The 24,795-nt window shown below is 42.7% G+C and overlaps 1 protein-coding gene across 2 annotated transcripts in view; it reads left to right on the plus strand.

Annotated features, from left to right (window-relative positions):
* The first annotated feature begins 21,283 nt into the window (after positions 1-21,283).
* Positions 21,284-24,795, plus strand: part of LOC307019244 (cadherin-18-like) — a 323,849-nt gene continuing 320,337 nt past the window's right edge. Inside the window, exon 1 of one of the 2 annotated variants that reach the window (XM_079649977.1) lies at positions 21,284-21,375. In XM_079649977.1, coding sequence (XP_079506103.1) covers positions 21,330-21,375 — 46 coding nt within the window. In that variant the 5' untranslated portion in view covers positions 21,284-21,329. The remainder of the gene's footprint in view (positions 21,376-24,795) is intronic. The other variant, XM_079649976.1, reaches the window with a different exon arrangement.

The raw sequence follows: 24,795 nt of genomic DNA on the forward strand, positions 1-24,795 counted from the left end.
GAGGGAGAGGGAGGGGCTGCAGTATGAGCGTTGGAAGCTCAAATCAAGCGACTCGCTGGCTGTGTATTTGTTGTTAAATATCAGATAAACTACTACGCACACGTGACTGGCGAGGCGGTGTGTGTGGTGGGGGGGCCAGTGGGGGGGCCAACAAATATATCAGGGTGGCCATGGCCCCCCCTGCTGGCGCCGCTGGTGAGGACAGGGTTTGAGGGAAAGAAATACATAATCTGAACGTGAAATCAATCAAGTATGCTCTCAAATTGAAAGACCACGCTCTTGAATAAAGATAGGGAATAACCCCCATAGAAATGGCCCAAAACTTCACAGGTTTGGTAACGATGCAGCCATCAACACGTCTAAGCGTATTATGGGGTGTCATTAGTGCTGCGTACCTGGACTCACTTTCAGGTTCAGGTCCGGACTCAAGTCCAGAGGTTCAGACTTATAACTCCGGACCTGAACCCATGGCTCGTGTCAAGTTGTGGGAGTAACTAAAGTGAACTTATTGTGAGCTAATTATCAATTGAAAATAAACTGATAATCAACTCAAATTCAAACTCATTAGGTTTATTGTGCTCCCTTCCAACTTCCAACTCCATACACTGTAGTGACTGTACAGTCAGAGTGTACTGTACTGTCTGTACACCATGTCTTTTCTACAACTCTACATGTGTACATTATACAGTACATACTACATACGTACATAGTGATGTATGTACATACATACATACATACAATTTTGATACAAATGTCATACATAGTTAACTTAAGCATCTATCATCTATGTCACTTGGACAGTGAGGAGACTGTGGACTGTCAAGACTCAAGACTCAATATACAAGAGTACAAGTCTATGTGTTCTTGTTCAAGAACAACAGCATTTTGACATTGTCTGGGTGAAGTGTTCCTCTTTCGGCAGACACTATGGTGCCGCTCACACGGGAACGTTTGCGTTTATGCACAGTATGCGTTTTCAAAAAAGTCTTCCGTTCACACGAATTTGTTTCATTTGACGTGTCTGTTCACACGAGAACGCTGGAAACGCTGGACACGCTGGACACGCTGCAGTACATACAGATGTAGCGATTCATTTCAGACAGTTTGAAACGCGAGGGCCGTGATTGGTACGTGATCTGCCCTCGCTCAAGGGAAAACCTCCAGCTTGACTTGAGACCGCCCCCGTGATAGATAAATGTAATTATAATGAAGCCAGCTGCAATGGATAATTGATCCACCAGGGGGTGCAGTGGGGTTCCACACTGGAGCTCATGTGAAATAAAGTGAGATACAGTATGCTGAATGTACAGCGGAACTTTGTTAAGATCCATATGTCACGGATATCATACTACTGTGCTAAATAAGAGACATGTAATCATTTACAAAACATCACCATGTTGTTATTTAACAAAATAATTTTGTTATTCGAAAAAAACGAACGGGAGGAAATGCAGCCCGGCTCTCGATTTTTAATCCTAATTTAATCATCATCTTCACCACGATAATTTATCACTGACTAATATGAATATACTGTATTCAACTTCATTAAAACGTTATTAACGTGCCTAAACTCAGTAATTCACCAAAAATATGTATATTTTAATGGAGTTTCGTCGGTCGATCAGGATCCCAAAGTGTAGCGGAGGGATCCTCATCTGGATGAAGGGTGTTATTTTCCCCATAAAGAACAAGTCGCTGCAAATTATCCCGCTTATTACATGGCCACATTCTCAACAAAGTAACGACATGACTCCCAATATTAATTGAAATGCTTTTATGGATTTAGAAAATGTTTTTATTGATTTAAAAAATAGTTGTATGTATTGATTTCAAAAATAGTTGTATGTATTGATTTAAATTGACATGCATCCGCTAAGAAAAATAGTCCGCTGTTACAGTTTTTTAAACAGTCTGAATGAAACGGCAGCTCTCAGCTGTGTATTTACACAACTAATGGCCCATCAACCACAGCTCTCTCCCCCCCTCCCCCCTTGATCTTTCTTCTCCAGCAGCTAAATTAACGGTAGGTTACTGAGTGACAAGCTTACAGTTAGACACAACACTGTCATTGCAAGTGACCCTCAGTTTGTTGACTTTTATGTTCAACTGCTAAATTCGTTACTGATAAAAAAGGGCTTCTACTGTACCTAATTACCTTAACACTAGAACCGCCAGAGGTTTTTGTATAGGCCAGGGGTCTGCAACCTTTTTGACCAAAAGAGCCATTTTGCTCCTTTTTCCCCAAAAAATGTTTGTCTGGAGCCGCAAAACATATTTCATAGTTTGATAGCTAATAAAGTTGTATTTATTGTTATATCAGACAACAACTACATTTTTTTGGCATTTATTAGGCTATTTATTACATTATATAAAACTGTTAACCTCTAATAAGAAACAAAGAACTCCTATAAGGAGAATTAGAAATAATACACAGGCTTACTTTAAAATAAATTAAACACAGCACTTGAGGAGTCATCTGCACATTTGAAGGGAAAAAAAATATTATTAAAATGGGCCCACTTTGAAATAAATAAAACATAGCTGCACCCTAAAAAGAGTTAAAGGTAGGGTAGGTAAGAATGGAGAAACCAGCTCGAGTGCGCTAGAATTTGAAAATACACAACCGGAACAAATATGCCTCTTCCTTCAGACTTTCTTACAGAGTCCCTCCTCCAATACACACCAACGCGCACATGACCAATGAGGGCACGAGATAAGTTTGTGCACAGATGGAAGGCTGACAGGCAGGTAGGCCATCCAATCATTTTAGCCCGGCCGGCTAAAATGATTGGTCGTGCTTTTTACAGCGCTACGGCTTCCACAGATTAATTTGTTTATGTATTTATTGTCAAAGCATTTAATATATTCATTGCTATCGGGACGTTAAGAGCATTCCATGAAATATAACAGAAACTGTTTTCTGAAATAAATTACATACCCCATTGAATTATGACTGAAGATCGTCAGCTGTCTTCCTCTCCAGTGTTGTTCCTCGACACGTAAAGGCTGTAGCACCTTTGACAACTTCTCTCCACATATCAAACATACCGGTAAACCAGCATCGTTTGCTGTGAAAGCATATAACTCTGTCCGCACAGAATTAAATCCTGTGTTCCTCCGGTACTTTTCTTTGATTTATCCATAGTTCGCTCATCGAGCCGGGGGTCAGGTTAATCGCCTCCAAGAAAAGGCGCTCGCGCGGGACCGTAGCAGGATGTGACGCATATTTTAGTTGACCTAATTAAAACCGTTTTGTTTTTTATTTATGTGTCACAGTATCACCTCAAAATACAAGATACGAAACATTTTCAACCATGCAACAAAATATAAATAGTCCTACAAATACTTTTATTTTATTTCCTTCTTATTTTTGTCTAAACTCAAGGGAGCCAGAGCAGAGGGCTTAAAGGGCCGCATGCAGCCGAGGGCCGCGGGGTGCCGACCCCTGGTATAGGCCTACCTAAACCTGTCAAATCCCGCTATTAGAATGCAATTTTTAACAACATAGGGTGCTACATAACACACTTTCAGGAAAAGTCAGGGACTGGGAGACTTTAATATTTTATTGAAAAAAAGTTACATTGCACACACACAACACACATCACACAAATTGACCCGATTGGCGGTTCTAGTATTAAATAAACTCACTAATTAATGAAACCAGTTCAATACGCATTATTCTTATTCTTATCATTCTTTATGAGCGCAGAAATAGTCTTAAAATCAGATCTGTTTTTTAAATGAAATCTGACGGCAGGCAGTTAGCTCTGATCACCTATGACAAATGCGCCGCACCTAATCGCTGACCATTCAGCCACAGACACTGTTCAAAATGGGGGGGAGCTAGGAGGAGCTTGGCTCCCCCGAAGAGGGAGGGAGCTCCCCTGAAGGCTGACTTTGAGATAAATAGGGGGAGCCCAAAACAATCGTGCATATTTGTGTCACACAGATTAGAAATGTTGAGTTTCTGTAAATAACAGTTCTTGAAATAAATAATAGTTATTGTTCATTACAGTTTATGAATATTTGTTTTATATTTGTGAATATGTCTGGGTGTTGCCATCTGTACGTGGCGGCGCTGCATTCTTACTTACGTTGCTATGATTATGGCGGTGATGCCGGCGCGGTATTTGAAATGTTCATATTGATATTTTTTCAACTCTGGCTGTGTAATAAAAACATATGGCAAAACGAAAACAGCCAAGCGTCACAGCTTTTGGATTCACAAGCAAAGAAGCGAAGGAGTCTAAAAATGACAACTTGAACGGAAAACAACTTGTAGTTGGCCGGCTGTAAGCGGCGTTAGGGTCGAGTTTGACAGCCAGTCAACAGAGCGTGCGTGTGACATATTTAGTAGCAGGATGTGCACTGAAAAATAGGGCTCCCCGAAAGCAAATGGGTAATTCGAAAACTGACAGAGCTCCCTCTATACAAATCAAACTGTAGAAGGTGTGAAAGCACCTATTGTTTTAAATAATGGTCGGAATGTGACCTGTGAGCCTTCTGAATTACCGTGGGACAGCACATTCTAAACTAAAATGTTCAATCAATAAAGTAACATCTTATCTTATCTTAATAATATCTTCATATTAATAATAATAATAATAGATCATACAGTATGTGTCCGAAAGGGAGCAGGAGGAAGCAAACACATAAATATATTGCATATTAAAGCAAAAGATTGTAAAGGTTAAAGTATGAGCATAACAAATAAAGAAGTGTAATGTAAACATTTACATTATAATTATGATTATTTAATATATAAAGACTATATATTATTGAATTACAAGATTAGATATACTTTAGTTGATCTAAAATATTGATGTGTTAAAATGCTCTTCAAAACACAACTGAAAGTCCATAAAACTTGTCTTTCTGTATTTGTGAATGAAGCGCCATCTCCTGGTTAAAACCTGAAATTGAAAATCTGGCAACGCCCTCTTGGAAAATAGTGGGAGGGCTTAACATTCCTCTATACTGGTCTTTGGCAGGTCGTAGGCAGGAAGCTGTAAGCTGGAGTCCGAAATTCAGTGCTACATCTGTATGCCGGTATAGGTACCATATCTGCTCGGGGTACCATATCTGCTCGAGGTCATATCCGTCACCTACCAATGACGTCACGCGTTGTGTTTTACTTTGTCCATGATATGTAGAAGATATTACTTTTTTCTCCGTCATGGACGTTAACCTAAATTACATTTAAGACACTTCAACGACAGTAACAAAAACAATATAAAATCCTTTTCCGTTTCACAGAACACAAATTGGGTTATTTACATAATTATATTTACACTGTTGATTGTTATTTTTTAACATTCAAACATAAAAAATAACAACTAACCGCTAGCCGCAAAGCTAGCATCACAGCTACTGCTCCGTTTTTGGAGACTTTGCACACGTTTTTCACAAACATTTTCACACGCTAGGAGTATGGGAGTACTTCCATTCGCTTCGTCTTGATCTGTAGATGTGATTTGATGTGTTGTGTGTCCCCCAACAGTAGCATGCATGGTCGAGCTGTAGATGTTGTACTAACATCTGTAGCATGGTCAGTAGCAGTAGCAGTAGCTACTGACCATGCTACAGCAGTGAGCAGCAGAGGTGGTGAGAGGCGGGGCTATGGCTTCATCTATCGGGAAATGATCGTATAGAGGCGATTACACGGAGCCGTTTGACCCCCCAGAGCGTTTCGTTTGCAAATCTATCCACCTTGGGACCCGTTATCGTTTGTGGGGTCCATTTCTATCGTTTTGTTACGGCCTCGTGTAAATAAAAGGGCTATACGCAAGAGAAACTATGCGGATCCAGCCCGTTTTGTTCTCGTGTAAACGGCACCTATATCACACATCACTAGCTTCCCTTGACGTCGTTGCGAGCAGTTGCGATATGTTGCGAGACTTCGTGAGTTCAGTAATGGCCGCCATATCAGAAGCCGACACAATGTTTTTCGTCTTTTCTCAGCGCAAATTTCTCGATCTATGGAAGGTTTTAGATGGTTTAGAACAAAAATTAGAATATGCGTAAGTGCTAGTTTTTTTGCGAGTCCAAGTACCGGTTCCCGACGTTCCGGTTTTAACCGGACTTGAACCGAAACTTTTTACAAGTCCATTACCGGTTCGGCATACCGGTACGCAGCACTAGGTGTCATCAAATGCCGTTGCCATGGCGACAGATAATTCACCATCAAGTTAGTTCAAAAGTTTGCACTTCAAATATTCTGCTGCCTTCCCAAGCCTTTTAACTTTCTTTTCTCATCTTAATACAAATTAATTCACTACTACTTACATCTGATATTTAACTCCTTCAGCCTATTTTCAGCTGCAGAAACCATTCAACTATTACATTATTCAGCTATTTCAGGACATCAAGGCTATACATGTTGTTGTTTATACCTTTTTTTAAACCTTTTCTTTTAATTATTAAGCTTTTTCTGCATTTGTGTCTAAAAGCAGCTACCATTCAACTAATAACATATTCAGCTTTTTCTGCATTTTCAACAAAACTCAGCCACAAATGTTCACAGTTTACAGCATTCACACGCATTTTCTGCAGGAAATGCATTTTTCTAGATGTTCCTGCTGTTCCTGGCTTCACCTGCTGCACTACCTGACCAGTTTTCTGGTAAACTGCACAAGCCAGCCCACACTCCATATTTTAGGGACTTGAACCCGGGTCTTGAACAGGCGACCCTACGATTCCCAGTCCAAGCCCCCTACTGACTGAGCCACTGCAGGGAAAGCTGCAGGTGTGACTTTAGACAGAGTTCACAAAGTCACAGTGGGCAGATTGGAATTGGGCCGAAGGGTCCAAGGTAGGGAGGAAAGGATGAGGGTCGGAGGGATGTAAGGAGGGAAGGCTGAAAGGATTAGGTAAGGAGAAATTAATGGATAAAAGAAGGGAGTAATGAAGGGTTGAAGGGATGTGTTGTGAGAGGGATGAAGGGTTTTAGGGGATGTAGGGTGAAGGGATGAATGGATGTAGTGTGGAAGGATTTTAAAGGATTAAGAAGGGAAAGGAATGAACGGATAGAAGAAGGGTGGAATAAAGGGTCGTGATGCACAAAATAGGACAAAAATACACCGGCTCTACTTAAATAAATTGAGGTAACAATTTTCGTTTTTTTCTACTTAATTTTTAAGTAATTCCAACTGAATCGATTATTAAGTTAATCCGAGTACCCATGTGTGACGGGGCTCTATTTGTCCGTCCGAAAACACTGGCCTTTCCTGCTTTTTAAACACATGTGCTCTACACAGTACAGGTTAGCTCTGAGTGTTAGCGAGGCTTGCTAATGTAAACAAAGACGAGATTACGTCCAAAAAACCTCTGGCATTGTTTTTGATAGCAACTTTCTGTGGGTCTGCTGCCGATTTGACGTCAGTTTGGATGGAATCTGTATACGCTCGTTGTACACCCGTTTTTAAAATATTTGGGTACTGAGGAAAAGAGAGAGGGTTTCATTTTCTGATGCTGCGTGAGTTCCCCGATGCACCGGGGACACATGTATGTATAAAAGACATCACAAAGTCCATTTTGCATGATAGGTCCCCTTTAAGCTATTAAAATGTATTTATTTAAGCCCATACTACTCAAAAATGTCCATGCAAGTTGTTACCTTACTTTGTTTGATTATTAGAAACTCATTTGAATTGAGTAAAAAAGAATATACATATTTAAGTTCCACTTTTTAACAGTTTATTTTCAAATGTTCTTTATGCAATGACCTTTTACAAATGTTCTCAAATATGAAATAAAAGTGAATACACAAATGTAAATAAAGGCATGAACCTTTAAATAGCTATTGGCAGGCCCTCTCTTCTCTCTGTTTTTCCTCTTAAACTTCAGTCAACTCTCAATAATAACATTGACAACAATTCAACAATGGCAACTTTCCACAACTGTGTTATTTCAGATCTGCCCTTATATATAAATACATACAGTGAAATATCTAAAAACAATATATGAACAAACTGAAACCAATACACTGGTATAACAGTCTGAATAATCAGTATCAACGTAGCATCTTTAACACTAACATGATGAGCCATAACATGAGGCTGATGTGGGCTCTTAACAAAACATCTACATACATATTAACATTACATAACTAACATGCATACTACCTTGACCTTTCTGACAGCATTTAAGAGGACAGCAGTTTCTTTTTTTAGGCTCATTACCTTGGGGCAAGCCTTCATGCCATCCATTAAAATGAGTATTTTTTGAAACGCTTCCAAAGTTTTAACATCTCTTTTGGGTAGTTTAGACTCAGTGCATATATTAGCCCTACAGGCACAGGCTCTTGACGCATCCGGAATTCGAGGGACTTCTGTTCCTTAAATCAATATTCTTGCATCCGCACCGCTGGTCAAGTCAATCTTCAGCACCTCCTTGCTAACTTCCACTTCACCATCCTTGAAAAAGTAGATTGGAAAATATATTTCAGTGTTTTTTGTGCAATCAGATTTGAAAACATTGCGTTGTGTTTCAGGTTAACACAAGTTACAGTTTGATTTAAGCATTGTTTTTACTTAACAAGCTTTCCTTGAAGAGATCCTCCTTTTCAGCTAAGGGGGTTGTCGACCCTCCGCTTCGCGTCGGGCCGAACCACGCCCATTAGCTGGGATATAATGAGCATATAACACGGCCTGTCGTGAGCCATTGCTTAAATATACATACTATATTACAAATAATGAACTTTGACTGCATCTGTGAAACAAAGGATACAGGAGGATACAAAAAGCTAGCTAATCAGTATGCTATGCATGCTACAGTAGCTTAAAACAAGTAGCTAATGACTACTTACAGCTTGTGTTATATGCAGTAAGCAGCTGTTTTAAATTAAGCTGAACAAAAATGGCTACTTACAAGGTAACTTGATAGATTATTAAGTTAAAATCCTGTTAGTCCACTGCTATCAAGCTATCCGCTTCCAGGATGAATGCAGGTTGCTCCAACTCCACATGTGGTCTAGCAGAGTCCAGACGTGGGTTCATTTTTTAAACTTTACCGTTTTTGTTGCTTCTTTAGTAGTTTTCCGCCAACTTAGTTGGTTGTTTTTCGTTGCTTCCAGTCAGTACATTTTTTTATCATTGCCTGTTTTATTTTTACCTTTTGGATTAAACGCTTGACTAAAGACCTTTTTGCCTGGTTGTGCTCTTGAGCCCTATTTTTTGCTCGTGCCCGTACTTGTGTCTGATAAATATAGGGTCCAAGGGATGTAGGAAGGAAGGGATGAAGAGACATTCTGAGGGATTTGGTGAGAAAGGGATGTGGGTGAAAGATGGGGTAGGCAGCTTGAGTTTTGAGATGACATTAAACTCAATAATAAAACATGATATGAACGCAACCCTTTTTACAGTTGACAAATGGTATGCATCAATACATTCCTGAATGAATTTGTAAAACATATCTTCTATTTTGTCAGTGGTCATGTTGCTGAAATTAATCTAAAATGGTAAAGTCACATAAAGATTCAAATAAGTACTGATAATAAAATGAATTACTCGTATCTCTGTCATCATGCCCCCTTGTTGCAAATGCTCACAGGAGCTTTCCGTAAAGAGGAAGGAAGAAGAATAGGTAATCAGCATGATATCACAATGAATGTAAATCCGGAGCACCAAGAGCTTTTTTTCTTCTTAAATTGTTTTACTGCTCCCATTCTTAAGTAGCACTCATCATTTTTTGGAGGCCATATTTTTTAAAATCTCTTTATGCTGGGCCTTCTCTGCTCTAAATCATATCTGTGCCAGTCATGTTTGTTCCAACAATGAATTATGCATGCTGTCTGACATGACGGGAAAAAAACGTCTGACAGCACAAAACACATTAAACCATTATTTTATTTACTTGCCCTACATTTATAATCATTGTCACAGTTAATAAGCAGCCTTCCTGATAAAATCGACTTGGGCTGCAATCATTTTAGAGTTATGAGTCAAATTATTCAAGTAGCACAATACTAGGAATGAAAATGAAATGTGGAGAAGGCACGTCAAGTTTGTGCAAGATCCAAAGTCTCAGTTTGTAATGCAACTGACATGTCGACACATTAGAGCAGAGCGAAGGGTGACAGTTCATGGAAGGGAAAGTTACAGGAGCGTTTCCATGTTTTCCCCTGTTCAAAATTGTGTTCACACACATTCAAAATCCAATTTTTTTTTGGGTTAGGGTTACGGTACCCTTTTCAAGTATGTCAAGTATAATGCAGTCAATTATTGGAACAAGGTTTCAAAAACAGCCATGTAAATACAATAAAACCAATGGCTATAAATTTGATTTTATATTGAACATTTTACTTAAAATGTTAACATTTAAAAATAATGTTAAAAATCAGCTTTAATCCTCAATAACACACAAAAGGGTTTAGTCCTTTTTTTGTATTAGAAAGGAATGATCTCGCTGGATCATATGTGATGCTCAGCAAATCAAACCAGGTGTTCTAAAATCGACAATAAATAAATGCAAAAGAAATAGCAAAAACCTATTAGATACATAAGTCATATCATTCTATTTTTGTAATGAAAAAAGATGTTAGGTGCTACAGGAGTTACAAAAATATACTGAGCAAGTTTTCACCTAAGGAAGCATTCATCTGTGAGTTCTGCTCATTCCATTACTCCATCATTTCGATAAGTTCCCTGAAATGTAGGACATTTATGTTGAAAGCTCTAAACTTGGGAACATAAAGAATAAGATAAGTTCCCACAATAGCTGTGTCATGTTCGGTAATACAAAACTGTTCATCGTCACATTATGTGAATCTGGGGAATGCAGGAACCTGGGAAAATAAGAACGCCCCCACTGTGACCTCAAAGAATGTTCAAGGTTTACTTTATGTATTTATGTATAAACTAAAGTGGCTACATAATGTCCCTTCAGTAAAATGTCAATTTGTCTGATTAATTCTTCAGATGTGGCATAATCTGTTTCAATAGTAACAGTGGCTGGTGATGTGACAGTGATGCTGTAGCAGAGTTTTATTTATATGCAAACCTTCCACTTCATTCATTTACTGATCGGTATTTAATTTCCACCGTAGGCCAACGTGGCGGACAAACTCAGACCTTAAAGGAGAGGTGTCATGGCCATTTCCACTGATCATAATTCCATTGTTGAGGTATACTAAAATAGAAAAATACTGTGCAATTTTCCAAACTCACATTGGTTTCGCATACAGCATCTCTGTAAAGTATGTTTTATTCAGCAGTATTCACTTTCTCCACTAAACGGCTCGCTGCAGCTCCACATGTGGCCTTTAATTACTGTCTCGATGAATTTATAAAAAAAGGCAACCTGCGTTTATTAAATTACCAAAGAATAGAATATTTAGGGTCCCTCTGACCATGTCATGGTTTACTGATGACTTCACAAAGCAGGAAGTGGACCAGTAAGGGTAGTAGGATTTTCCATCATCCAGTAGTGTCCCATCATTTTTCTGATTGAGTTTTACTGTTGTTTTCAAAGCCAATACTCACCTTCCCCCAGGACCTATTCACCAGATCCAAGTTCCAGAGCAGAGTAAGACAGTCAAGGGTTCAGACGGGGGTCGGCAAATCAGGGAGTCCAGGAACAGGGATGAAAACTTGTCACAAACTTCTTCTGAGAAATGAAGCCAATGTCAGCTGCCTCTAGTTTACATACATTGTCAACCCCACACAGGAGACATGCCATGAACCAGCTTGCTTCAAAAGCTCCACCAACATCCCTGTGCTGAAGAAAACAAGGATCACAGGACTAACTGACTCCAAGACCTGTTGCCCTGACCTCTATGCTTATGTAGTCTTTTGAGCGTCCTACATCAACACTTTCACTTGGACCTCCTCCAGTCAACATTACCCTCCAATTCCTCCCATAGAAACTGGACTTAGCAGGAACCTAGGCTTATCTGCTGCGGGAGAAGCTCCTCTCCCAGCTGCACGTGCCCGACTCCACCTGCTGGTGGATCACAGACTTCCTGTCTGACAGGAAGCAGCACGTGAGGCTGGGGAAACACGTCTCTGACCCCCGGACCATCAGCACCGGTTCCCCTCAAGACTCGGTTTTTTCCCCTCTGCTCTTCTCCCTGTACACCAACAGCTGCACCTCCAGTCACTAGTCTTTCAAGCTCCGGAAGTTCAGACGACACCACGCTCATCGGACTCATCTCTGGTGGGGACGAGACCAACAAGGTGGTTGCTTTGCCGGGAAGGACCATAGGGGAGTTTTTCCTGTAATGCAGTCTGCAGGTTGTTTCGGCCCACGTTGGGCGCCAATGATGTAGTGGCCGGAAAGGATCAGAAGAGAGGCACGAAGAAGTTTGCAGGCCGGCAGGTCTTTCGTTTTATTACAGTGTCAAATATGCAACACAGCAACAATATTAAGAGTGCACGCTTGATTTTACAAATATCCCATAGTTATTTTCCCCACCCACCTGGCTGTCGTCATTTTGTATGACAAGTTACAGGATGCCAAGCTTTGTCAAAACACGAACATCCAAATGAAGGTAGCAAACATCTGGTTTGGCCATAATGACGCACACTTTCTCTGTCACCGATCCAATCCTTGTTCCTCCTAACTCTCATGTCACGCTGACCTGTTCTTGTTGGCAATTACAATCGTTTTCTAAGTATTTAAATCAACTACAGATTGACTTTGTCCAAGCCGGGGGTAAACTTCCAGGAATAAGGATTCAACGTCACCTACAGGTGGGGGATCAAACCTCTGGTGACCTGTTGTGGCCAAAACTATTTGATGTGAAGAAACAAATGATGGTGGATTTTCAAAAGAATATTCTTTTTGTAATTATTGTTTTATATTTCTATTAGCTTGGATATTTTTCAACCTTTGTGGTTTATTCCTGTCAACTGTGCCACTTTTATCCTGGTTTGACTATCTATAAAACATATAGTATCAATTATTCTCCAAATCTTGGTTACACCTTTTAAGCCAACTTAATTCAAACTGCACTTCTAAATTTAGTACCAAAAACCTAATTTACATAACTTAAATAATAATTTTAAATATACACATTACATGGATTATCACAAACTGGTATAAGTCAAATTTTTGTCACGGTTCTGCTTTGAAAACCATTAAAAAAAGATGGGCAACACATAATTACACCAGAAGCTATTAATTTAAATAAACACATAATTAAATTAAAGTTGTGATCATGATGTTTTTTTTGTGGCAATAAGATGAAATAACACCTTGTTCTGACAAACATGTTTTAGGAATGGGTCAAATTTGACCCAAGGCCAACAGGAAGTTTATTATACTGCTTCAAGTTATAATAGTTTTCCTCATATTGCTCTTTTGTTAAAAAAATGAATTCCTCCTACTATGTATGCAAATTATTTGTGTAAACCTACTTGCAAACTTATTCAGATTGTTTTGTTAGAAAATGTTCTGCCTCAACTATATTTTGTAATTATAATTTAATGTGGGATTTAATGATTATTAGCTGCCACTGACAGCAAACAATACACAGCACATCTCATTGTGAGCAACAGAGTAAGAAAGGTTTTTACATTTAGTTCTCTTTGTCAGTTGAAGATCATCCAAACTGCATGCCGGAGACTTCATAGTTTAACTGTGCCTTCCAAAAGAATTGCACATTTGCTGATCTTCCAGCCTTTTTTGTTTTTAAGGTTTCATTTAAGCACAAATACATCTTGAAAAGGATGAGACTAAGGACATGTGATGGTCATAGCAGAGGTGGAAGAAGTACTCAGATCTTGTACTTGAGTAAAAGTTGAAGTACCAGAGTGTAGGGATACTCAGTTACAAGTAAAAGTCCTGCATTCAAAACGTAACTCAAGTAAAAGTAAAAAAGTATTATCATCAAAATATAGTGAAAGGAGCAACAGTAAAAGTAGTCATTGTGCAGATTGGTCCATTTCAGAATAATATATATGATATGTTTTATAGTGATTGATCATTAAAGTGTTCTCAAAGCTGGTAAAGGTGCAGCTAGTTTGAATGACTTTGTATACTGCAGAGTAGCTTGTGAATTTACTCCAGGTGGAACTAAAGTCTGATTTAACACTTGATTATATTTCACATCATTCATCCACATCTGTAAAGTAATTAAAGTTATTAAATACATGTAGTGGAGAAAAATTACACCATTTATCTCTGAATTGTAGTTGAGTGGAAGTACAAATTGGCATAAAACGATAATTACGTATGTAACTACGGTTCTATGAATCCTGGATGACCGCCAGAGGCGGTGCTTAGCACTGAATATCTTCTGTCTCGCAGGTCGAATATTTATATCAACAAAGTCACGTGTGACCTCGTATGTACGTACGTCCAACACGAGATTCCGAGTGACCAAGAACTCTGGCGGTCATCCAGAATTCATAGAACCGTAGTTACATACGTAACTATCGTTCTATTTTGCCCTTACGGACCGCCAGAGGCGGTGCTTAGCACTGGATGACCTATACCAATAGAGTCACGAGGAAGTCTGAATACTTACCCTATAGGGATGGCCTAGGTGGACTATGCAGGAGGACCACACCCAGCGGGTGAGGGGCGGCAGCATTCACCATGTAGTATCTGGTGAATGTGCTCGGAGATGCCCATGTGGCCACAGCACATATGTCCTCCAGGGGCACACCTCTCAAGGTCGCCCATGACGTGGAGACACTCCTGGTAGAGTGGCACTTTACTCTGGATGGCAAGGGACGGTCATTCGCCTTGTATGACGATCCAGTAGGACAAGCGCTGTTTTGAGAGCGCACAGCCCCTTCTCGGACCACCGTAACACAGAAAGAGCTGTTCAGACTGACGTATGCCTGCGGTAGTCTGGACATAAGCTCTAAGGGCCCGCACCGGGCATAAGAGTCTTGACCTCTCTTCCCCCTCTCCCGATGGGGGGGTCAAACCGTGCCAGCTGGATAGGCCGATTAAAATGAGAGCGTGCCAGCACCTTAGGGAGAAACGCTGTGTTCGGCCATAAGGTGACACCTGAGCCATCTGAGTTCCACCTCAGACACGAGCTGTTCACGGACAAGGCCTGAAGCTCATTTACACGCTTTGCTGAGGTGATGGCAAGAAGGAAAGCAGTCTTGGCTGAGAGCCACCTCAGTTCTACCTGTGACAAGGGTTCAAAGGGAGGCGAGCATAGGGCATCCAGCACCAAGGGCAGGTCCCATGTAGGAGCCCTTGGGATGTTCGGGGGGCGAAGCCTCAGAGCTCCCCTTAAAAAGAGGTATACCAGCCTATGGCTCCCCACTGTGTTGTTGTCAACCCTTGCGTGTTGAGCTGATATAGCAGCCACATACACCCTGACGGTAGCGGGACACCGGCCGTCGTCCAGGAGGGACTGCAGGAACTCAAGGGTAGTAGGCACCGAGCAATGTACTGGGTCCTCATTTCGCCCTTGGCACCAGTCAAAAAACAGTTTCCACCTGTTTTCATACTGCTTACGAGTAAATGGTGCCCTAGCATTGAGAATAGTCCTCCTGACAGGCTCTATGCAGTCGCTCAGCAGTGGGTCGGGCCCTCCAGTGGCCAGACCCACAGCTGGAGGCGGCAGGGGTTGGGGTGCCAAGGACGCCAAGGTGTCCCACAATAGAGTCTTTGCAGCAGGGAGAACCAAGTCCTGGCAGGCCAGAAGGGGGCCACCAAAAGAAGCCTGTGGCCCTGATGAAGCACTCTGAGGAGTGTTGGTAGGATAAGAGGAAGGGGTGGATAGGCATAGAGAAGACACCCTGGCCATGAATGAGCGAGGGCGTCCTGACCCAAAGGGCTTGTCTTCTCCATCAAGGAGAACCATAGGGGGCAGTGGGTCGACATCTTCGAGGCAAAGAGATCTACCTCTGCCCTGCCGAAGAGACCCCAGATGCTGGCCACCACCTCTGGATGAAGCCGCCACTCCCCTGGTGGAGGCTTGTGACGGGAGAGGAAGTCGGCGACTTCGTTCTGCTCTCCGGGCAGATACATTGACCATAGGCTGTCCAGGCAAGGAGCTGCCCAGGTCAGGAGAGTCTGGGACACCTCTAGCAAGCGAGCAGATTTGGTGCCCCCCTGGTGGTTTATGTGATACACCGTCATAGTGTTGTCCGAGCGGACAAGCACATGCCTTCCCCTCAGGTATGGCAGGAAGTGCCTGAGTGCTAGGTGCACAGCTCGCAGCTCTAGCACGTTGATGTGTTCTGTGCAGTCCTGAGCAGACCACTGTCTGTTTTGCCACACCGCACCCCATCCCGAGAGGCTGGCATCCGTCGTAACGGTCTCTCTGCGGAAAGGGATGGAGCCCATGGCCACGCCCCTCGACATATACGACCTCTCCCTCCATGGGGATAGAGTGGAGAGGCACTGTTGGACACCCTGGTTTTTCTGTGCCTGTGCAACTTGGGGTCTAAGTGGAGGCTGTTCAGCCATCTCTGTAGGGGGCGCAGTGACAACAAGCCCAAGGGAACGACAGTTGTGGCAGCTGTCAGCTTGCCCAAGAGGCGGAGAAACAGGACATATGCCAGAGACCTGCCCCTTTTGGAGAGGGGAAGAAGCTGGAGGATGTCGTCCAGGCGCTGAGCAGATGGGCAGGCCCGCATAGTGACTGGGGTCTAAGTGGAGGCTGTTCAGCCTTCTCTGCAGGGGTGCAGTGAGAACAAGCCCAAGGGAACAACAGTTGAGGCAGCTGTCAGCTTGCCCAAGAGGCGGAGAAACAGGACATATGGCAGAGACCTGCCCCTTTTGAAGAGGGGAAGAAGCTGGAGGATGTCGTCCAGGCGCTGAGCAGATGGGCAGGCCCGCATAGTGACTGTGTCCAGAGCCACCCCAATGAAGGTTAGGCTCTGAGAGGGGTTCAGACAACTCTTCTCCATGTTTACCTTGAGGCCTAGCCGGGCGACATGAGAGAGAAGTAGAGCCGTGTCCTGGGTTGACTGCAACCGGGATGGTGCACATATTAACCAGTCGTCTAAGTATGGCAGAATCTTCATACCCTGAGACTGCAGGGGCGAAAGGGCTTCCGCGACACACCTGGTGAACACCCTTGGGGAGAGGGAGAGTCCGAATGGGAGCACCCTGAACTGGAAATGACGGCCTCTGAAGGCAATGCGAAGAAACTACCTGTGATGAGGCACATGAAAATAAGCGTCCTTCAAGCAGACGGACGTGAAACATTCCCCCCTAGCAACGGTAGAAAGTCCGCTGTAATCAGCATATGGAAAGGTAAAATCTTTAGGAACTTGTTGAGTCCCCTCAGATCGAGGATTGGGCAAAGTCCACCGCCTTTCTTCCTTACCAAGGAAGTAGGTCGAGTAGAAGCCCCCGGGCTGTGAGATGGGGTCCACAGGTTCGATTGCACCCTTGGCAAGGAGGACTGACAGCTCCTGGTTTAGGGTGATTTATTTTGCCGGGTTGCTTAAGGTGGTCATTTTGACCCGGCTGAAGGCTGGGGGCCGGCGTCGGAACTGAAGCTTGTACCCCTGGGTTGAGGTGGAAACCACCCAGTAGTTGAGCTGCTGCTGGGAGAAATAACCGACAGCCGGCCCCAGACCCTCAGTACCTTGCCCCCCGGCCTCTGGAGGCTCTGGGGGGGTGACGGCTTGGCACCGGATACCGAGAATGCCTTGGGGTTGAGTTAACAGGACCGTAGCGGGCCGGCCCCTTCGTGGGACGCTGAGGCCAATGGCGGGCACCGGGGTGAGCCGGTGGATGGGAGCGGCCTCGGGAGGCAGACGCGAAACCTCTAGGCCTACCGGGGGGGGGGGGGGTGGCATGTCTCTGCGAAGAGCACCTGTACGGCAGCTGAACCGAACAGCTCCCCCGGCTCCACTGGAACAGCACGGAGAGTCATATACATGCCTCTGATAAGGGTGATAAGAGTGGACATCAGGCGCCCAAGCTCTCTAGGCATCAGAGCAAACGCCTGTAATGAGGCGTCACTGAGGCTGGTAGAGGAAGCGCTAAGAGCCTCCTGCTGCAGGGAAGCTGAGAGGGCAAGCATGAGGTGAGAAAGGGAATTGCCTACACGGCCCATGCGCGCCGCTGCATCGTAAGCCTTAGTGAGCAGGTCATCAGTGACCCGACATTGGGTTCGAGGGCACCTGGCATCCGGCATCAGAGCTTCGTCAGGGGAAACTATGAGGGAAGCAATAGTAGGCTCAACAGCGACATTTGGTCAAGGCCAACTTTTTCCGTATCCTGCATGGCTGCCAGGGCTCGGCCATCGGACGGAAGACGGGAAAGAGTCTTAGTGTCCCTCCAGCATGCATGTAACTCCCTCAGATACTCACAAGAGGGAGGAACGGCAAAGGTGGCGGCTGCCAAAGTGCGCCTGAAGAAGTGCCATGCGAATGACGGTACCCATGGAGCCGACGTGCTGAATACATTTCTGTCAGTCACCAGAATGTTTCCTCTCCATAGAGCTCATAATAACATTATTATTATTATTATTATTATTATTATTAATAATAATATTGCAGAATGACAATTTCTAAAACTGTCTAACTAATGTTTCGATAACCAGTCAGTGTCTCACTAGGAGTTGGAAACAGTTATTACCTTTAATTAGAAAAAGACAAATCTGTGTAACAGCATATAGTCAATGCACATTGACCTGTATCAAGACTGTACAATGAGATTCTTAAGCTGAACTCTCCTAAATATGAAGAGACTATACATACAAACACACATATATGATAAAAACTAGCATCAGGCCCGGTTCTACAGGGGTGCATAGACATGCATTGCACCCCCAATTTAATTTGATGCACCATCTATTGAAAAAAGAGAAGTGAGTGAAAAATATTCTAAATATAATAACAATACAAATATAATTGAAATCAAAGCAAATGGTTATTGTAGGTAAATAACATTGTCTGCAGCATTTATATTGTCCACTGTAAGAAGCGTTATGTGAGGTGCGCGTGACCTCCGCCGCTGCATGTGCGTCGTCTGCAGAGTGCACAGCAGTTTCCCCACAGGGATTAATAAAGGACCATCTTATGTTATCTTATCTTAATCATGGATATACGAAAATGGCAACAGGGCAAATGGGGACATTACGTTACCCGCAGTTGTGGACACTAGCCGACTCCCGCACTGCATTTTGTAGCTTGTGGTATAAAAATAAAGAATGGCTAGAATGTTTGTGTGAACAAATGCCATATTCTGCTATGCCTGTAGTCCTTTCGGGTCAAATAATACATACAGTAGCACAGAGGCCTTCACCACGACTGGCTACAACAACTGGCGCCCTGCTCGTGTACGTGATTTGGGACTGGGAAGGCACGAGTGAGGCAAAGAGCACATGAAGTCAGTGGCTTTGTTGAAGGAGAGGTAAATGTAATCAGTTACTGAATACTAAATACATGCTCTGAAAGTAATCAGAATACAGTTATGTGTCTTAAAGATGTAACGTATTCAGATTACTTTTAGAATACTTTTGGAATACTTTCTTTTTCCATAACAGATGGGTATGTTTTGGTGAACAGGAGAAACTTATTTTACTGTTTTAATGGCTTATCAAGAACTCAAACACAACATCTTGGTGTCATTCTGGACAGCTCCCTCTCATCTGCACCCCACATAAAAAACATCACCCGGACTGCATTCTTTGTACTGTCTTAAAACCTTTCCTTGGAATATGTTATGAATTGTAAGGTGTCCTTGGGTGCTTTGAAAGGCGCCCCTAAATAGAATGAATTATCATAATTATTTATTATCTGAAACGATGTAATAACTTAAAAAAACTGTTTCCAGTCACTTGCCCCATGCATTCAGCAGCAGCAGGCCATTCACTTTGATTTGATCCCGTTATGAAATGTCATAATTTTGACAATAAATAAATGCTACATAAACGTTATCTTGCACATTTTATCTAACCATCTCCGTTTCTAACTTTCAATATATTTTAAAAGAGATCTCTCTCTCTCTCTCATCTGCGTGCGTGCGGGGGAGGGGCCTCACAGACACCCTCCATCTTTCTCTCACTCAGACATGCTGCAGCGCTGTGCAGTGTGCACACAGTTCTGCCGGTAATGAATATTACATTTTGTGACGAAACTTTTCCACCAATAATTCTAATAAGTATTCCAAAATGTATTCACTTCAGGTTTACGAAAGTAACTGTAATCAGATTTCTCGTTTTTCAAATGTAACGCCAGCTGAATACAGATAGCCTACTTGATTTTTGTATTCTGCTTACGTAACGCCGTTACATGTATTCCGTTACAACCCAACCCAGCTTCTAGGCTATTGTCCCGCAGCTCCTGCCTCTCTGTTGGGCTCTGTTGCAGCGGGGCTACTGCTGTGTTGCGGAGCGCATTAACCAGACTCTTCAAAACGAAGGATCAATTTTTCTTCAAGGCACTGAAGGTTTCGCAGAAGGCAGTCTACTGAACTGCAGCTGCTGCCTCTCTGTTGGACTCCGGTACTGCACCTTACTCACGAGACGTTGTAAAAAAAAAAATGGATGGGAGGCGAACTCAGTAACCACTCCGCCAACGCCACAGTCACCCCCGTCGTGCGGGCTGGATGAGAATGTCTGGCGGGCCGGATGTGGCTCGCGAGCCGCCAGTTGGTGGTCACTGCTGTAGTGCGTTATGTTGGGTTTTTGTTTGCATGTAAATGGTCTGCAAAGGTAGAGGTGTTCCCTCCAGAGGGATTTTCTCTCCCACAGACACAATCAGAGTAGACTGGGCTCTGGTTTCAGACAGAGGGTGAAAAAAGGTGCTGCAGCACAGGCAGTATGAGAAAAATAAAGAGCTTTTTGAACATTAAAGCATGGAGACATGTCCCAGTCGAGGCACAGAATACAAATATGAACCTGCAAATGAGCAGAATAGGGCCCCTTTAAGGATGTTTTCCTGTGTGTGTATGCTTAATCAGTTAATCAGTTAATATAATGATACCAAATAGGACATCAATGAGAAATAAATTATGTTAAAACAGATTATCCTTAAGCTTCCCTTTATCTTTATACATAAAGAGAGAGAGATGATGAGAGAGTGAGCGTGAGCAAACTGCAGAAATAAGTGTAGAGCCAATCATACCTTGAGTGTTTGTGTGTGTTTGGCAACAGCAGCCAATCGAGGCAGGGGCTGCAAGCTGGCAGAGAGAGAAAACAATATGTACATACAGAAGGAGGGTTCGAGAGGAAATGAAACAAAATAGCTGAATGGGATGAGAGCAATATGAGGAAATGGAACAGAGGAGGAGGAGGAGGAGGAGAGAGAGAGGGGAGAGAGGTGTTGGCAGACTGAACAGAGGAGGGCTTTTATTCTCCATGCTACAGCCCAGAGAGTCTCAGAGGGGGAGAGACACTCTAGCTCTCTTTCACTCTCTTTCTCTGGCGAGCGGGGATCCAGAGCGAGGGAAACAGACAGATGAGAGTAGCACAGCGCGGGGGGGAGAAACATCCATCTGCAGGAGGTAAAGACCATCACTCCTTCACCTCCTTTTTCTCCCTCTTCCTTTCATATGTGCTTCATGCTGAGAAAATGCTATTGAGCTTCTGCAGATGTTTCTATTTGTGTGAGAGAAAAAGTGTCTAAATTTGGTGTGGTATACTTGTGTGTGTGAGGGAGATTTGTGCTAATTGCATAGGCATCATTGGCCAGTGTGTATGTGTGCAGAATAATTAGTCAAGTGCTTTATGTGAAGCCGAGAAGAAGAGGATCTTCTTTATATGTCTGCACTTCCTTAACACAGCCAGTGTGTTGCTGGTGTTGGACTCAGGGGAGCGCAGAGCTGACCAGAGATCATTTACACGGCGGACTGTGATCAATTCTCTGTAGTCTTGCATGCAGACCAGCAGCAAAATGAATGCAGATTTATTTTAAATATCCACCCTAATCTGTGGATTTATTTAAGCCCATAACAGTGGTATATTTTAAGCTTTTCTGACAGAGATGGACGTTCCTCTGTGACGCAAAGGGAGTTAATTGTGTAAATCCCATAGCAGCTACTTATATATTAAAAGTTTAATAGAGCTGAATTCATTTTATGATAATCTCAATCTGGCGTTTGTTTCGCTTCCATCTTTTTGCCCATGTCTTTGGTCGTTTAACTGCTTTCTGAGAGATCATTGATCTGTCAAACTGTGTTGTCAAGTTTTGTATCTAGATTTCTTATGTAACACCTATTAGTGGCACTGCCTATGAGTTTGTTCACTGGCACTTACCGGAAACAATCACGCTGTGTAAATGGCTTTTGTTTTCCTCACCTGCAGAAAGAGAAAGCCTGTATAAAGGCTTTTTTTAAATGATATACTGTACCTTGTTCGCAAGTTAAAGCAATCTCGAAACCTTCTCCAAATGTACCAATTATAATGAGCAAATTGGCTCTTATATCTATTTTCACACTCAAATCAATACAACAGACGACCTACTCGTCCATTAACAGCTTTCACTTTATCTTTTTAACAAAAAACCTAACTTTACTCAACAATTTCATCCTGTCATTCCATCAATTGAGGCATTCAGGTTAGGCTGTATACTAAAGGTGAAAGTTCAGTAGATGCCTGGTAGCGGTTGATTACTCTTCACTGATTTAAATGTCAACACAACAGCACAGTGTGATAGCCAGGGGTGTGTATGTGTGTGGTCTAGAACAAAAAGTGACAGGTCATATCTTACAAACAGATAAATATACAGTGTACATGACAGATATATCACAGATAGCACCATCAACTAAAGAGGCAACTTCAGAGGCTTATTGTCATCTAAACATAACAAATTGCAAATGCTGTGAGAACTAAGCAGCGTAGCTAGAGAAAAGTACAGCTAAAAGTGTGCTAACATGAGCATATTTAGCCTAGCTGCATCAACCGTCTAAGTTTGTAAACTAAAATGCCATTGAACGGTCCCGCCTCCAACGCTGTATCCACCTCTCGTCATACACCAATGATTTTACCTATTTCTAATAGATATGGGTGAGTCCTGATTCATCCGGATCCTAAACCCGGATCCTAGTAATGAGCTGGGAGTGACGAGTCTCCCCTCTCCATTATCCCGAGTCCTTTGAGTCCTACTCCTGGTGACGTACAAATTAAAATGATAAATTGTGTCACTCAATACTCTCCTCTTAACATGTACAATCACATTACAACGTACCCCAGTCCATCTGCCTAGCCTTTAGCAAGTAGGATATTTGCCAGAAGTTATCGTTTGGCTCAAGGGACGCGGATCAGTGAAACTTCCTGCAGACTCGTGCGGACTAAGAGCCGTAACCGTAGCAGATCCAGAGATCCAGACTCATCATGCACGAGTCAACAGCAGACTCAGATTCGCAAATCCTGACTCACTGTGCAAAACATAGCAGACTCGTGCGGACTTGGAGCCGTACCCTTAAAGCAGATCCAGACTCATCATGCACAAATTTGTGGATTACTCCACACAGCGCGAAACAGCAAACGGTTTTGGACTCGTCATGGTTTTCAGACTCAGTGAGTGTCAGCTCTGTTTGTGATAACGTAGATGCATACTGTGCACTAGGGGTGTAACGGTACACGTACCTGTACCGAAATTATTTGGTACGGGCCCTTCGGTTCGGTACACGTGTGTACCGAAGTGTACCGAACAAATATAACGTTAAACGTAAAACATTGAGAACGTGAACAACTTTTTGGAAGTAATCTCAGGTGCTGCGTCGTAGCATTCAGAGTAATTTGCTCACATTGGGTTCAACGCGTCACAGAGCGAGCAAGTCAATTCATTGGACGAGAGGCATACTATGAGAGCAGGGATGCGTTTAAATGTAGTCAGTAATTTGAGGAACTGGCGAAATGGCGAACGCAGATAAAGTTGAGCTCGAAAATCCTCCAGCATCATGTTGGAGCAGAGGTCACACTCTGGCGGGGGCTCTGAGGCCCCCCTCCTGCTCCGCGTGTCCTTTTATGAGTTGTCTTAAAAGAAGGAAAACTCAAAGGACCAGAATTATGGTTAAACAACAATCTGTTTTAATGGTAAAATACAACACAAATACAACATCAATCACAAAGTAATCCGGATTACTCCGGCTCTGGTTCCCCCCGCTGGTAGGACTTACCACCTTAATAGCAGGAGGAAGAGAGAGAGAAAATAGGACTTCACAGAGACATATTGTAGTTCCCGTGGGAGGAGTTATGCAGAGAGATTCAAGAAGGGGGTTTTTCATTGGTAGGTAAAATACGATGGCCTCGTCGCAGCCAATCAGTGCGAGCCAGCCAGGAGACCCGGAAACAACACATCTGGTGTTCGTTTGTCTCGCATTCTTGCCGTCTGCGCACGCACTTCTGCATAGACCTCTCTCTCTTCAGCCCCCTCCCCCATCAGCTCAATACATACAGTTTCACATACTTTTGGCATCTTTACTTCAATCAAAAAGGTTTCACTTTGCATATTTCCAGCTTATTGATACACAGACTGCTATTATTTATACAAAGTAATTACACACACACATATATTCAAGACATGTAGATTCCCCTGGCTTTTGACATGCTGGAGATCTTTAAGAAGAATGTCCCCTCCCCCACATAGTCTCCTGCCATGCAGAACTGCTCTTTCTCCTACAGAGTAATAAAACCTGTTTAAGCCAACTATTTCCAAAAATGTTGTAGCAATTCAGTACCCACACATGAAAGAATAAAACAGAGAAATCAATAGAACACAAACACAGGTACATTTCAGCAATAATCACATATATTTACTGCAATAGACACACACTTCTTCCTTAAACATCTTTATCCTGCAGCACCACATGAATGTCCCATGTCTTTCTTTATGAAAAGCTACAATTCATATGTCTTAAGTCCTGGTCTCATGACATCCATAGAATTAGTCAACTAACAGAAGTTAATTGTTCTTGTAGCTT

This window comes from Notothenia rossii (assembly GCF_949606895.1).
Source record: "Notothenia rossii genome assembly, chromosome: 9".
Classification (NCBI taxonomy): Eukaryota; Metazoa; Chordata; class Actinopteri; order Perciformes; family Nototheniidae; genus Notothenia; species Notothenia rossii.